Consider the following 16,851-nt stretch of genomic DNA (forward strand, 5'->3'; position numbering starts at 1 on the left):
CCAAGAATAGCCTGCTATCCGCAAGCCTAGGGAGCCCGGCAGAAAGTCGCGCCGGTCTCCCCAGGCTTGCGGAGAGCTGCGCGAAGCCCAGGCGCGCTCTTCAGCACGCCCCTGGCTTCGGAATGCAGGCACCTCTGCGCAACCCTCGGGAGCCCAGCGCGACTTCGCGCCGGTCTCCTGAGGGTTGCGCAGAGCTTCCTGAAGCCTGGAGAGCGAGAGGGGTCGGTGCGCACCGACCCCTCTCGCTCTCCAGGCTTCAGCAAAAGCCTGCATTCGCCCCATAGGATGCACACACATTTCCCCTTCATTTTTGGAGGGGAAAAAGTGCGTCCTATAGGGCAAAAAATACGGTATGTTATTTTCACTAATAAGTTCATTTTTATACACATTTCACCTTAATATATGCATTTTTGTAAAAAAAAATCGTTGGAGACTGCATCAGGAACTTCAGTGGGAATTTTGAAGGATAGCTGTGTATCTGCTCTCCTATTGTTTCAGAAACTGCAAATTTGAGAGATTTAGCTTTATCCTCCATCCCTGCTTTACAGCTTCCTAGACATGGCAATGTAAAGGATGAAAGCTGCTAGCTACAAATAAACAAATCGTGAAGCACATTCAGGGAAAATTCTTTTTTTGGGGGGGGACGGACTGCTGACCAGTCTGGTCCCTCCTTCTCCCACACTTTGACAAACTGATGGAGCTGTCCACCTGCAAGCACCTAACATCATTATGACATCAGGCAAGGACTTGAAAGGGGATTGCTGAACACCTTTGAAGGGCTGTCTGTCAGGGCCAATCAGCATTCAAAAGGGTACTCTCAGTACTGATCAGCTTATGAGCACTGAGAGCAATCCCTCTTGAAGTCTGTTTGACAAATGGTTTGAATGCAAACCACCTACGAACAGACTTCAAGGGGAAAGTTCTCAGTCATTCAGAGGGATGACTCTTGAAATCTAATGGGTAAGAAAAATAAAAATATAATAATTGCCTTTTTAAATGCCCTTTAAAAAATTTGCTCATTAAATTTTAGACATACAGAACTGAATTAAATCAGCTAAAATGCTTCAATAGTCTTCTCCTTTTTGTATGATGTCTTACCTTGCTTTCTGAACCACTCTTGCCTCTGGAATTCTGCTTCTTTCTGTAGTTTCTGGAACACTAGACATTTTTAAATAAATAGATTAAAATATAGCCATCTTTGAGAGACAGAAGATCTGCACACCTAAGCCAGCTGTGACACACTTGCTGAATCATGAACTGGGTGGGTGCAATTGATTTTTAATGAAATGTATATTCCAATATGGTGGAGCTAATTCTGAGTAAATAACTTTTAAAAGCATGACTAGACCATAGAAGGGTATGGGAATGGGATGGTTTTGTATCAAATTCAAAGGCCGTTTTTATGTCTGTAGAAAAAAGAAGTGGGCCAATCTTACGTCTATCGTAAAAAAGCAGGATGGCATTCCACATGATCCTGCCCCATTTTGGGCACTGACTGACCAGAGTAGGATGAGGGTGATATGATATTGTAAAGTAGTTTTAAAATATTATTCACAACAAATGCTGAACTAATCTACTCACAATGTTATTATCACAGCTGACCTGCATAGTCCTCACCACTATTAAAATTTCACATGTAGTAAATAACTGAGCCACACAAATTCTCATAGGTTTTCACTTAAACAAAACAACAACAATACCTAGCGGTAACAATACTGGTGATAATCATGGAGAAAAGCATGACATTGTAAGTTGCACACTACAGGTGCCAGGTAGATGTTAAATAGTGATAAGTATGAATTATTCACAGGGGATGCATTTTGTTTCTGTCAATCCCATTTTTAGTATAAACCCAAATAATTGTTTGCAACAGTAAATATATATTTCATGCAGTCACTGACTGGCGATGACAGCATGCTTTGGAAACTCCCTTCAGTTTCAACATAGTTTGCTGTATGCCTTCAACAGCTTCTGTTCAGAAAACAAAAGTTTCACTGGAAGGGAGGAACTAGTTATGTATTTATTTGGATCCCAGTCTAGAACATTCTTTTCTTAAGGTTTTCTATAGGGTTTTCTATGCAAAATTCTACTTCTGCAACATACGTTCCATATTAATCAGTTGGCAGCACTTCTGTAGTTTCATAATTTACTGTCTGAAACATAACACTTTCCACTGTACAATTGAAACATTAAATGAAGTTTGCAAAAAGTACAAATAGCATACAAGTCTAGTTTCTGATTAAAGAAAATTAACCTTCTACAAATGTATGTTAAACCACACTACCAAATTCTAAAAAGGCATATTAGAAACTCTTACCATCACCAATAAGAACAAGACTGGACTGATTGGTTGCTTTGCCATCCTGAATTTGAAAGGTATAGGTGCCTTCATCCACATCTTCAAGTCTATCCATAACCATTTCAATCATACCAGAAGTGTGGTCAACCTTCATCTTGTATTTCTTCAAGGGCAAAAATAAAAGTGAGCAGAAAAGTCATCTTCTGATCTCCCAAAATATAATGTTTTCAAAGCCTCCTGAATAATATCTTAGAAACAACCCCACAATGTTAAAGTACATACAGACATAATGTTAAGTGGTAAGTTTGCAGCTGAATTTTGGGCGCACATATAACCTTCTCTCCCTCTCCCCCCAAAAGTCTATTCTGGGTTTTCACTCAAACCACACCCTGGAGTAGATTTGGGGAGTGCGTGGGGTGCATGCGGGGGAACTTCTGTGGTGTGAGCATAAATCCTTTTGCTGACAGAAGGAGTGCATTGGATAACACCCTGTTACAGAAGCAGTTAGTTCCAACCACTTACCTCTCCATTAACAATTTCCTTGTCATTAAATACAAAGTTGACTTTACCATGAGGAGACAATTTCTCAGCCTGCATCCAGAATCGCACCTGTCCCTTCTCCAGAATTTCAACTGCCAATTCAGACTTAAGGGGGACAACTGCAGCAAAGAAATAGAGCCTCAATGGATGTTTTTGGTGTGTTCACAAGCACCAACTTTATCCACTAGTCCCTGGACAAATTTCCTCCATTGTTAATCTCTAGTTTATTCTATCTTTCTTTTTTCTAAATGATGGAAGCTTGTAATCCACACAGGTAGATGTTTCAAAGCTTGTGTTATTCATGTAGAATAACATGAACGCAGACAAACTAACTACAATGAATTTTTTCTATTGTTAGCCTTGCAATATTTGTTCTGCCCCCCTGTATATATTTATACTTTCTCTGACATAAAGGTTTGCTTTTGTTAACATCAAAGTTATTGCCAAGATCCTACATGAATTATGATGAACAAGATCACATGAGCAGGATGGCAGGTGGTAAACTTTTACTAACCTGCCATACATATGTACTTTCTTTTTCTTCTTCTTTGGGTCAAACCAAAGAAGATATGAGGGGCGATTCTGCTTAATTTCTTTGGCCCTCATACCCCAATTGAGTGTAGATTATCGATGGAGAAATGCATTCCTCTACTCCACTCTTGCTTTCCCCCTGAAACCTCTCTCTCTCTCTCTCTCTCTCTCTCTCTGGTCGTTTACACACTATAGCTTTAAAGTACATTTCCCCCACACAATGAATTCTGGGCACTGTTGTACTTCTGCATTCTTTCAATGCATGCCGATATGTGCACTAAAACGGTACACAGAAGGCTCATACATGTGGCTGAGGATTTTGCTTTTTGCAGTTACTGACCATGCCTATGAGCCTACAGGCATACATTATCAATGGACACCGGTACACTGCAAACACAACCAGGGCAAAGCTTGCCATTGCTCCCCTCTACACATTGATTATGTGCACACAGGATTAAATGAAATGTTCTGCTGTCATTTCTCCTCATAACAATTTTGCTGAGTTTTCTTTCACGGAGCTTTCCTCGACAATATTTTCTCCTGATAAGAATGTCAGAACCCAGGGTTTATTGGGTGTCCTTATCAATATTCTAGCTATATATGCAGGTGCCAGTTAGTTATTAGTACCCAATCCCAAGAACAAATGCCAATTGCTCTCTATTTGTTTCTTTCTAATGTTCCATAGCCTTGGAAACATTTAAGATATGCTTAATTTCCTTTTGACATGCATCCATTTTAACCTACAAGGTCATCTACTTAATACTCAGCGAAGAAATTATGGCATAAATGAGTACAACCAAGTTTTAAACTTAATAGGTAATATTACGGGGGGGGGGGGTGGCGGCAAGTTTTTAGTGAGAGACAAGAATTTTATTCTGCAGAAGTAGTACCAAGTAAACAGATGAGGTCCCCAAATTTAGATTCTACTTGGCATCATATCTCCGTGGAAACCAGGCAGCAAAAGCTGGGGAATCTGCCATAGCCCTGTGACAAAAGAACCCAAGATGCTAGGGATGTAGGACACTGGCAGATCATTATTTCATTTTGTTTGCCCTTCCTTGTGATCCTTTAGACTGGAACACAGACCAGCAAGGCAACTGCATCTTAATTTGTGGCCTGTTTTTGAATAAATCTAATCCCCAATAAGCAGGGTCCATGAGCCAGAAGGAGAGGTGAGGGAAGCTTCAAGAAACAGGGACTGAAATGCCCCTGTGAAAAAGCTATTTATTATTGCAACACCTGAAGGTGAATAGAAGGAGGCAACCTTATGACCTTGCATAACTTCTAAACCCAGACCCTCCAAGTGTTCCTATTTTCCAGGTACGTCCCTGATTTAGAGAAGCTGGCCCGGTTTCTGATTTGATCCTGGAATGTCCCACTTTTCCTTAGGATGTCCCTATTTTCATTGGAGAAATGTTTTAGGGTATGTAAACCCAAACAAGTTAATGCCACATGTGTTTGTGCTTGCATTAACCCGTGGGTGTAAGAAACACACACACCAAAAAACAGACTTTGTGCAATGCTACTTGTGTCATGCTGTCAGTTCTGAGGCAGTTTTAGGCCCTTGTATATAATTAGCTGTGAATATTTTAGCCCAAAATAGAACAGAAAGCAAGCACAGGAGTGGTGCAGCTTGGTAATTTTAGACCCTGGACTCAATAGTCTTAAGGAAGTAGACCTTTAGACAGTGATGTATTAGTTTAATTGTGCACTACACAACTAACATTTCTATTCTCTCCCTCCCCCACTGCCTTTCTGTGCTTCAGAAATCTGATATGTAAGAGCAAAACACACACAGCACCCCCCCCTCCCAAGTTTGCCAATCTGGATTTCAAAAAGTAATACTCTGAGCATGTGCAGCATTCCATTTTAGACTCAAATCACAATACTATCATGACTACAGGAATAAAAAATGTTACAAATGTGAAAATGACATCCCTAACCTTGGGGGAACAGAACCATGTGCTTGTGAAACTGTGACAGAAAAAGAGTCAAGCAAACATCCTGAGGAAGAGAATAGTCCCTGCTATGTGTGGACGTTAATCAGGCATCCATTAGAAGTTGATACCTGTAACAGGACCACATCAGACTGTCTCAAGCATTCATATGACCAGTGCCTTTTCTTCTTCAGGGGGTACTCAAGGGTACACAGTACTGGCACCTCTTTTTGGTTGTTAAAAAGTGTGGCACTTTTCGTAACAACTTCATGGTGAGTACTGGCACCTATTTTTTTAGGAAAAAGGCACTGCATATGACTATCCAGCAGGCTGATGCTTGGAAGCCCTTATTTTGAAATATGCCACAAACATTGATGCCTTTTTCCACTTAACTATTTTGTTGTGACTTACCTGGAAATTTGTGTTCATGGCTGAGTGCAAGCAGGCGTTTCATTTCTGCAAGAGAAAGGCAGATGTATATAAAAAAGAAGCCATTTGTTTGGCATATTGGCACATTTTACGGTATGATCATTCATTGCCATGTGACATAAGAGGCAAAGGGAAAGGTTGACAGGCGGACGAAAGAATATTGGTGCTCACCTTCCTCATCTAAGGTATAGCTTGATGAGACTCCATCTGTGTCTGTTACAGTACAGGAGTAAATGCCCAAATCGTCTTCACTGAGATCTTTAAAGATAGCTTTTGACCTTTAAGACAAAAGAGCTTTGTATAAGCAACCAACCGATACAAGTTAAAATCAAATATCAGAGAACACCCACATACAATATCTGGCAAGTATGTGCGTGAGGTACTGTTAGCTCAGTTATTAAGGTGGATTTCATTTATTTTGACAGAATGTTTCAAGCAGTCAGAATTTAGGATGGAAGGATTTCTCAATTTTGGTTCTCTCAATTTCTCATTTTCCCTGTCATAATTTCAGTTTTTCACATTTTGCTGCAGTCTGCTTTTTAGAAAAAAATCCTCATCAGCATTTTAGTGCAAATTTCTCCAAACACATTTTTATATACAATTTTGACTAATTTACACATTTTTTGCAATCAATTTCCCCTAATATATGCATTTTTAAAAAACACTGGTTGGAGAACTGCATTGCAAAATTTGGGTAAGCATGAATTTTGAAGGACTACGTATTGTTTCAGACAGTGCAAATCTGATGGATTTTGCTTTAAATGCAAGCTGATTTGAATTTCTTCTTCATCTCTAGTCAGAGCACAAACTACTGTGGTCTCATGGGTTAAATCTAAAGTGCTGTAAAATAACACAATTTGAGTGTTGAACCAAAGATCAGAAAAATAACATTCAAGAACCAAACTGTTCAATCTGTGACTGGATTTCCCCACACAATTGTATTTCCTAAATTTAATCACAGGGATGGAGCAATTTGGACTGGAGCTCTGGCAGAGTGTGAGGGGATCTAGCCCTTTCTCCTGTTTTGTGCTGCAGTCCAGATATAAATTGCACACATATCTGAACTACTGTATGCTACGAAGAAGAAAAAAAACCCATACAAGCACAATATGCCTATGAGTCACTGAATTCTTTTCAATAACATGTATCATTTTGTACTACCAACAGTTTTAGACTGGTCAGACTGGAATCTCATTGCAATAATATAATCTGCATGTGAAAAGAGCTTAAAGAAAACAAGTAATGTGATCCCATAGAAGGAGTTCTTGAATTTCTGAAATTTCTTACTTTCCACCTTTGGTGTCAATGGCTAACCGCGAATCATCATCAATTGGTTCATAATTCTTGGACCAGATGAATTTAGAGTCTGCAGTCATCTGATCACATTCAAAGTTCAGGGAAATTACTCCATTGTCATCTACTTCAACCACAACTTCTTTTGTTCCTAGAAGATCAAAAGAAAGCATTTTAAAAACTGTCATCTATTTTCTTCAGATGCTGAGCATAAATAGAATATTGCCGTGGGGAGAAATTGACACTTTTATCATATCAGAGAAATAGAATTCACCAGAAAAAGAGGACCCCTAGCTACAACAGACACAAGGGATACAGTCTGACTCCCAGGGGTGCCAACTTGAATAAAATATTGTGGGGGACGAGGTAAGCCCCGCCCCCCACCATTTGAAAGGGAATGCCCATCAACTTTGTGGGGGTCTGGCCCCCTCAAATATTTTATTGTGTGAGCCAAAGCCCCCACGGCCCCTAAGAGTTGGCTCCTACGCTGGCTTCAGTTGTCAAGCTAAGATTCAAGGGTGGAAGAGGCAACGGTGGAAACAGTTTTCCACTTGGGGAGGCAGGATTCAGGATTCCCAATGCCCACTGTGAAAACAGGATGCTGGATGAGATAGGCCAGGGGTCAGCAAACTTTTTCAGCAGGGGGCCAGTCCACTGTCCCTCAGACCTTGTGGGAGGCCGGACTATATTATTTTTTTGGGGGGGGGTTAATGAATTCCTATGCCCCACAAATAACCCAGATATACATTTTAAATAAAAGCACACATTCCACTCATGTAAAAACATGCTGATTCCCAGACTGTCTGCAGGCCGGATTTAGAAGGCCATTGGGCCGGATCCAGCCCCCGGGCCTTAGTTTGCCTACCCATGAGATAGGCCTTTGGCCTGATCCAGCATGGTTCTCCATGACAAGAAATCTAGTCACCAACTAGGGCTCAAAATAAAATATATAAAATAGAATAGGAACTAAGAGAGGTGGAAATAATTCAAGGATAGTAAGGATGTGGACAGTATATAAGTAAAGGGGGAAAGTCATCACTGCCTTAGAATATCTCCCCCCCCCCCGGGGGGGGGGACCCATGGTGTCATTTGATAAGCTGGTGAACAGTACTTCAACTGACGCTTCACCAGTTTTAGTTTGTGTACTTCATCTAACATTGTGCATTTTATATGCTGCCTAAAAATCTGAACAAATATTCAGTGGAACAATGATCCTAAATAATCTCTTGCTACCACCATAAAAACCTAGGAACGAGGACACTGGAGATTCAGGGTGGGATTATGATTGTTTCTTCTCTTTCTAGAAGAGGAGAGTACATTTATGTCTACCCCTCAGCTTATCCCCACAATCTCCTCTGGTGTCTTCTTGCTTGTGGATTACGTCAAATATGTGATGGGGTGGAGTGAAGTAGACTTGTCTAAGTCTTCTGTTATTGGAAAGGAGATGCAGGCACTTAAAGAGGTAATGTAAGGTTCAGCTTCCTTTTCATAACTATAGTGCAGACTGTGTTTGTTTCTAATCATTCTTATGTATACAGACATTTTTACTTTGCCCTCAGTGGAACCAAATAAACATGAACAAACCTGGTCGAGTTTCAGCTATTACAGGGTCAGTGGGATCTGAAGGCTTCCCAACTCCAGCTTGGTTTGCTGCTCGTACACGGAACACATAACTGGTGCCTTCTTTTAGGCCAGTGATCTATTGAAAACAAAATCCAGGAGAGCAGTGAGTGAATATTTTTAGGCTGTGCCTGCAGATTAAGCTGTGAAGACTGATGTCCACCTGAACTTCAGTGTTGCTGTTCACGAGATTTGCTTCACAAAGCACTCAAGATGGAGCAGGGCACCATGAGCCACTGAAATGCTCCCATGTTATTCGAATTCTTAGTGGAGACTAAGTAGCAGACTAGAGTCATTGGATGCTTCTTATCCATAGTTCTAGAGAGGAACAGCTGCATGTAGAGATACAACCAGCTACCATGTCATCTCAGGTATTTTCCTTAGAGCTCAATGCCCTTGTAGGCACAGGCATACAGACTGTGCACCGCACTATTCACAAAGATTAAAACAGATTTTAATTGTGGTACAAAAACCAACACCACAAATTTAATAAACTACTATGGAAATGTTTTCTAATAACTACACTAGCTTTTTACATGAGCCTTTAGTTTCTGACCCTTTCTCTTCCCAGTGTAGAAGCTGGTTCTCTTCTTATTTTGTTTCTTACTCTGAAGATATTTCCAACTCATAATGGACTCTATTCATTGATTTGTCTTGAATTTGTTACTTCCTTGATTGCCTATCAGCATGTAGCTCCTCTCTTCTTTGTTCCCTAGATACCACTTCTTTACGAGTGCTTATAACTTCAACTTGTTCCAGCTGGGTGGGATAACATTGCTTTTGATAACATTGCTTTATTTGTTTGGTTCTCATAGCTCACTTTTCGTGCCATCTTCTACATTGCTTCATGTGCTAGAACAGCCCCTTTCACACCATTATGGTAAGTCTCTTTTCCTTCTATAAGGTCTTAGAGCCCTAACCCTTCCACAACATCTTAGCTTCACCCTTAATGCCTGCCCCCCTACTCTTTATGAAAATCTTTCACCTCCCTTCTCTTTTTTCCTGGTGCATTGACTAGCCTGGACATCCAATGGGCAGGCTTCGCTCATTTGTGATGCAAGTAGTAATCTATCAACTCCTGGATAGTCACAGGTTCCCCATCCTCGATGCAGGAAATTATCCAGCCAAACCCAAGAATAAGTTTAAGTCACTTTTGGGAGCCATTTCACAATATGTGTAATTCTCCCATTGAAACCAATGGGATTTAAAAGTGCTTAGCATTGGTTAGACTTTGCCCATCCTTGGAAAGGAATCAAGACTCTAAATGCAGACAATCCTATGTTTAGGACCAGTTCTGTGAAACTGTATATTCAAATGTTATAGAAATAGAAATCATAAATTTGTGGTAAAACAAGATGACATGGTGTGGTGTATATATATATAAAAGAGCCATCTTGTCATATAGTTTCCAGCACATGTCTAAACAGAATGCTCATGAGCTTGAGTGGCTCATTTGTTCAACAAATATATGCAACCACTGAACACGTCATCCTATTTGCTTAACACTACTTCTATTTCTGATGTAGTGAATCAGATTTCCTCCCAGTGCAACTGCAGTAGATTTTTATGGGTGTGACTGAAGGCAAAACAGTTCCTAAGCAATCTAAAACCACAAGGAATTGCCAGAAAAATGAAATGTGTAACAATTAGGGTTCAGTATCAGTCATCATACAATTATTTGTTCCCTAAACTGGCTTACCTTGAAGAATTTGTTTGCAACAGCTTTCTCGTTCACACTCCTCCAATGTTCCTCTGGTGCATCTGTTTTTTTCATGTCAACATAAAAACCAGTTACAGGACTTCGGCCAATGTAAATTGGTGGTTTCCACAATATAACCAAAGAATCTTTCCTAACTTCGCTGCATGACAAATCATGGGGTGGTCCTGAAAGATAAGCAAATGACAGAAGAATACAACTGAGGTCACAATAGTGATTGTCATATTAAGGTCATATTAAAGGCTGTCCAGGCTCCTGGTTCAAAATCCAACAGTGGGTGCTCTTACTTTTGAGTAAGGAAAGAATTTTTTTTAAAGACAGATTAATGATATAGACCCAGCAGCAACAGAAGAGCTATTTCATTTACAGAGCTCACAAGGTTAGCTGAGATGGACCCAATCTAGGAAAAATGGCCAAGGAACTTGAGTTCAGGGTCAGTTACAAGAAGCTCAAGGCTGCAAGAGAGTGAGGTGTTCTAATAAGTTTTCCACGCCCACCAATTCAGCTTTGAAACTGAGGTGGGCATAGCCCTTGAGTGCCTGTTCCTACATCAGCAGCTAGCCTGCAAGCATGTACATAGTCTGTCTGGAAACATATAATCCCTTCTCCTAAGGTGGCACCTGGTCCTGGGAGAGAGCATCGGACCCAGCTGCTTGGCTACTCTGATCTGCAACCCCAAGCCCTCCCCAAATTCCTATGATCTCTCATCCAGGGGAGGGAGCTGGAAGTCCTATTTCTGTAGTAGGGCCAGATAGGACTGGGAGGAGAGGACATGTTCTTGTCTTGCCCTTCCATTCGTTCTCATCTTCCTCCAGAGCCTGCCATCCTGTGGCTGAACCTGATGGAACCAAGGAAACCATGACAAAGGCCCTGAAGATAGTAGGAGCTACCTTCAAAATCTAACAGCTTTTTAGAAAGTGTTTAGCACTCACAGAAGCATTTTTTTCCTAACAGCAAGTAGCCTGTTAGGATCACACATAAATTGCTATCCCAGTTGGCATACTGTGTATTTCCTTCTTATCTAGTGGAAAGTTCAGTTTGGCATGTCAGATTGAAGAAGGCTACTCCTACCAACTCTAAAGACCCCTTACTGCTTCTAACCTGGAACAGCAATGGTCCATTCTTCACATTTGAAGGACTTGCTAGCTGGAGAAGGAGGGCCAAGGCCAGCTAGGTTAGCAGCAGCCACTTGAAACTGGTACGTCATATTTTCCTTCAAGTCATGGAGCTACATCATGGATAGGGGGGAGAAAAGTTAATATGGCATGCAACATTTTAGTGAACAATTCATTCATCTTTAATGTTGCAAATGATACTTCATATTGCCTTCTTATATAGATATATCTTTATACACACACACACACATATAGATAGATAGATAGATAGATAGATAGATAGATGATAGATAGATAGATATAGATCAGGCATAGGCAAACTCGGCCCTCCAGATGATGATGGTAAGTGTAGGCCCAAAACATATGGAGGGCCAAATTTGCCTATGCCCGATATAGATATATAGACACACACACACACACACACACACACACACACACATATAGAGCCATTTTATATGCCTGATTTAGAAATAGTTGTAACTTGCACCTTCAATCTGCATCAGGCTTAAGATCCTATAATGACACAAGTCAAGCAGCTTTCTGATGCTGTCAACCCAAGCATTGCTTTTTAATTTTTACCTACAAAAGTATAGACTACACAGACATAGAGAACATATCCAATACACTAATTATGTCTGATAACTGCAAACAAAACTACATTAAGAAAAGAAAATATAACAGAATGAGTGAAATTAAAATAGCATGCAGAGCAAAATAAATAAATCAGATTATAGGTTTGGATCCGAAAATAAATTAACCTAAGGAGTTCATGTAAGGTAAGGTTCTTGTTCCCTCTTTCTAGCAGCAACCACCTGCACCACCAAAAAGCCTCTCCAAAGTGTTTGGATGTGGGGCTCTTGAATAACATGGGAAGAATGGGCCTGGGGAGCAGGTAATGCCAAAAATCAGGCAGAGGCCTAGTGTCTAGCAGTAATAAAACCAATCTCTTACCCTGTATGCCCTCTCACTAACTGCCTTAATGTTAGCCTCTTTCCACTCTCCAGGTTTTCCACCAATCACTTCCCGGTAATTCACATAATAGCCAGTTATATCAGCTCCACCGACAGTTTTCGGCTGTTTCCATCCAAGGACCATTGAGTCATGAACACTTTCAAGCACCGTGATGTCATATGGTGGTGATGGAGGAGCTGTTTTAGAGGGAATAGTTTATAGTTATGACAGAAGTTATAGAAAAGTTATGATAGAAGTTAGTCAAATCAAACATTTGTTTGGATTCAGATCTCTCCCAAACAAAATTCTAGCAGTCCACAGAAACACTTCCTGGATAATGAATACAGGCTTCCGAAATCCATGTTATGCAAGAGAAGAGACCTTTTGGAGCTTAATGTTTAGAAAAAAAATCTGACCTACGGTGTGACTTCAGCTCTTAAGAAATGATAAGTCTACTTCAAAACAATGAAAATGCAGAATGAAAACCGTGGTAGAATTGTGCTTTAAAAATATCTGGAGATGTCAGTGATCTATATTCTTTTGCTGAATTCATTCCCGCTCCCTTACAGGTTTAAAAATAAAAAAATAAAACCAACCCTCTTCATGTTTGATGGTATAATTGCACATCTTGGCATACCTACCTTACGGAAAGTATATGCACATTGTAAGACAGCAGACCAACTGAAGGATAACTGAAAATATTTGGAGCAATGCTTTTATATATGGTAAGAAAAAAAATGAAGGAAATATCTTTCCAATCACAACATTCACACGTGATATTTTCTTCCTGTAACTGCAATGTCATGTTGAAATAGACCTTACCTGTCACTGGTCATTATTAATTATGGTCAGATTTCACCTCTTGGGTGTTGTTATGGTGGGAATTCCACCATTCAATTGATTAATCTTTTTTACAGAAGTTATCATATCCCAATTTGATTTAATTAGAAAAAGGAACTTACTAAATTTCCAAAGGAATCTTTGCAATCAACTGTGTGGATTTTCACAAGATTTATGGGACAAGCTTTCCTTAAAGCCCATTTGTAAAAGAGAAATAAGAACCAGTAACCAGATGGAGCAAGAATTTTTCAGCAGGTGCCTTGAGGTTATGTGAATTATCTGCTGCTGAGGTCCATCCCTCTGCTTACCTCTGTGGTCTTCATTAAACAAAGAGGTTTGTTACTTTCAATTGGATTTAGAAGTTGAATTGAGGTTGTTGTTTTGGCCTTTTAGCTGGATTTCGAATTGTAGTCCTGGAGTGGGGTGTGTGTGTGTGTGTGTGTGTGTGTGTTGGAAGCTGTAATGAATCTGATGGGATAAGATGGGATAAGATGGGGAACGTTTTCCAATCAATAAGATTTAATTATGGCTCACTGAATTTAATGTTACCATAACATGTTTGTAGAAACGGTCCGTTACCCAGGTTCAGGTTAAGTTTATCCATATTCAGGTATGTGTGAACTGATGCATTAGCAACCGTGCCTCAAAGCAAAGGCTTAAATTAGATGATCACAGGCCTATCTCAAATCTATTATTTTATAATCTACAGTATTGCTGTATATAGTATTTTGCTGTTCTGTTTCATAGACTAGAATAGCAGACAGATCTTCACTATCTCCCTGGAGAGTGTAGATTCGCATCTTGCACTTAATTGTAAGCCACCTTCTGCCCATGCAGGTTTAAATGGAATGTGAACATTCTGCTTTCAGGATGTAAAAAACAAGTATGGGGCCTGTCTGCTCTGCTGTCCTAGGTACTGCTTATACACTTGGTTTCAGGTGGACATTGTTTTTCTCTATTTGGTCAGATCCTCAATGGGAAGAAACAATCTGATCCTAAAAACTACTACTGCTTACCCCTCTCTGGTGGTTGCCAAGTCCCTTTTTTCCTTTTTTTAAAATCTTATTTGTTTCTTTGTCTGTTCTTTCACTGGTTGCCTGCAATTTTGTCTGTGTTTCACTCATGGGTGGGTGTATCAATTTACTGCATTTTTGTGGGGTTCTAAACTTTTTTATTTTGTGAAATGGGTATTTTGCAGACTTTTAGATTGTGAAATGTGTCTCCAGGCCTCAAAAGATTGGCAAATTCCGATCTACTAGGTAACAAAAATGGTGATGATATACCAAACAATGATTGTGTGTCCAACTTGATCTTCCCTTTTTCACTTCCACTGTACCATGATTTTGCAAAAACTAAACACGAAGTGCTAAGAAAGCATAAATGTCACCAAGCTGATATTGATGTGACATATGTATTTTTTTTACAATTAATTAGAATAAGCCTAAACAACACTAATCAATTAGCAAATGAATGCATCATGCAAGCTTATTGTTAGATGCAACATACATATGTGCCATAGCTCTAATTGCCAGTATACATAATGACCTTTGGTAGAGAGCAGAGCATTTATTAGATGGAGATGGTGAAAAATGTAGCATTGGCAAGGATGAGTTTTTGGAGCTTGGATGATCACAGATGATTAAGTGTCTGAAATGAAGGCGCTAAATGATGAAAGCACCGCATATGACCAACGCTCACCTATATCACCTTTCTTTTTCATTCTCTGCAGTGCTGAGCGGTCCTCAGGACGAGACTTACTTGCCTGCTTGGTAGCTGCTTTTTGTGGAGCAGGAGATGGAACTTTTTCACTCACTTTATTGTCTGTCGGACTCCTCTGCTTACCAGAGCTATCGGGCACTGTTTGCCTGTTAGGTTTAGCATTGCGTTTTAACAAAGCATCTGTGTCAAAGATAGGCTGGGAGGACTCATGCATGCCTTCCCAGTTGGCAGTGTGGTCTGTTAGTCCATCAGCTTTACCACTTAGTCCAGGACATACATCATGAAGCAATCCTCCCCCTAAAATTGCCAGAAAACAACAAAGACATTTGAAATTAGAGTCCATTCATTCCCAGTTCTCCATTATTCAAATGAATGAAGAAATGGACACAAAGCATGACAGAGACTCACAGACAATACGCTGTATGGTTTGATTTATATGAAATTGTCATCAGCATATAATACCATACACCTCAGCAGTTAATACTTGCATGCTGTTAAGATTCTTCTGAATGTTAGACTGAACAATGTCCATTATATTGAAAGTACTACATTAATGCTCAACTATTTGGAGGGATATATGATCTGTTAAAGAAACCTCAGAAGCATGTTACACAGATGATCTCTGAAGTTGCAAAGTTCTTCAATTAATAGGATTATTAATGGACGGATCATTCCAAATATCTCAAAAGTAAAATACAATATAAATAAAAATACTTTGGAACATGAAGACATAAAAATCATTGTATTATTGGAATCAAGCAATGAAGCAAATTAGGCATGGAAATTAACAAGCACACTTTTGCAAGCTAGGGCACGTTAGAGGTGAAATATATACCACTGCATGGAATCAGACTGCCAGGTCATTTGAGAGAATGATGTGAGGTGAACTTATTTTCTATACAGAGTTACAGGGAACACACCCAAGGAAGTCTGGGATGGTGAAGGTGAGAAGTCTACAAGTGCATGGTGACTGGATGACTGTGAAACGATGAAAGTGAAATACAAAATATTACCAATGCATAGTCAATGTGCACAAACAGTACTGCAAATAAATATTATTAGTTAATTGCACCCCTGTCTTTAATACTCGTAATGCTGTTTTCCACTTCTGGTATAGGAACAAGAAGTCACTTACCAATAGCTGCCTTGACTTCAATGGCTTCCGACTCCTGTGAATACTCACTAAGTCCTGCTGCATTAACAGCTCTGACACGGAAAGTGTAGTGATCCCCAGTAGTAAGTCCATGGCAAGTAAATCTAAAGTAAAACACCACTAATGACTGCGCCATCAGATTTCAGATTTTGCAAACAATTGAGCCCTTCTATGATATGCTGCATTTGGACCTCACTCTTTAAAAGTTCCAAGAACCCAAGGTATGGACTACAAAGGATATCTCAGATGGGGCAGCACTGTATAGACTCTCCTCCTGCAAGAGAGGGGAGTAGTTGTGGTCGGGAGCCGGACTCTGCCTCCTCCCACTCACCTGGCTGGCGCCAACGCCCACAGGCAGGAACCCAACCAGGTGCCTGCGAGGGGGCGTGTTTAGCAGCCTAAATTGCTGCGGCACCAGCCTTCCGGCCTCACTTTTCGTCGTTCTGTCGCAAGTCACCCACCCTCCGCTCCCTTAAAGCTCAGGGTCTCAGTTTTCTTTTGGCCTTGCTATGGACCTTTGGTTGGTCGCCCTGGTTGTCCGGGGGGCCTGGTAGGAATTTTTCCATTTGGCATTAGGCTTTTTGGTTTTTTTCGCCTACCTCGTAGCAATCGTCACAACTTTCGTGGTATTGGTGGGTAGGTTAGGCATTGGAATAATGTGTTGTGGTGTGTCGAAGGGCTAGGTGTGGCCATCGCCTGCGCCTTCA

At 40.4% G+C, this 16,851-nt stretch overlaps 1 protein-coding gene across 2 annotated transcripts in view; it reads right to left on the bottom strand.

Annotated features, from left to right (window-relative positions):
• The window catches only part of MYOM1 (myomesin 1), a 67,170-nt gene that overhangs the window by 13,618 nt on the left and 36,701 nt on the right, over positions 1 to 16,851 (bottom strand). Inside the window, exons 17-28 of one of the 2 annotated variants that reach the window (XM_083450008.1) lie at positions 16,127 to 16,248; positions 14,971 to 15,288; positions 12,433 to 12,629; positions 11,468 to 11,594; positions 10,349 to 10,533; positions 8,614 to 8,728; positions 7,024 to 7,180; positions 5,908 to 6,014; positions 5,719 to 5,763; positions 2,822 to 2,958; positions 2,318 to 2,462; positions 1,099 to 1,158 (exon numbers count right to left, since the gene is read on the bottom strand). In XM_083450008.1, the coding sequence (XP_083306134.1) occupies positions 1,099 to 1,158; positions 2,318 to 2,462; positions 2,822 to 2,958; positions 5,719 to 5,763; positions 5,908 to 6,014; positions 7,024 to 7,180; positions 8,614 to 8,728; positions 10,349 to 10,533; positions 11,468 to 11,594; positions 12,433 to 12,629; positions 14,971 to 15,288; positions 16,127 to 16,248 (1,715 nt within the window). The remainder of the gene's footprint in view (positions 1 to 1,098; positions 1,159 to 2,317; positions 2,463 to 2,821; positions 2,959 to 5,718; positions 5,764 to 5,907; positions 6,015 to 7,023; positions 7,181 to 8,613; positions 8,729 to 10,348; positions 10,534 to 11,467; positions 11,595 to 12,432; positions 12,630 to 14,970; positions 15,289 to 16,126; positions 16,249 to 16,851) is intronic. The other variant, XM_083450009.1, reaches the window with a different exon arrangement.

Source organism: Podarcis tiliguerta, assembly GCF_965153285.1.
Source record: "Podarcis tiliguerta genome assembly, chromosome: 7".
NCBI classification, from domain to species: Eukaryota; Metazoa; Chordata; class Lepidosauria; order Squamata; family Lacertidae; genus Podarcis; species Podarcis tiliguerta.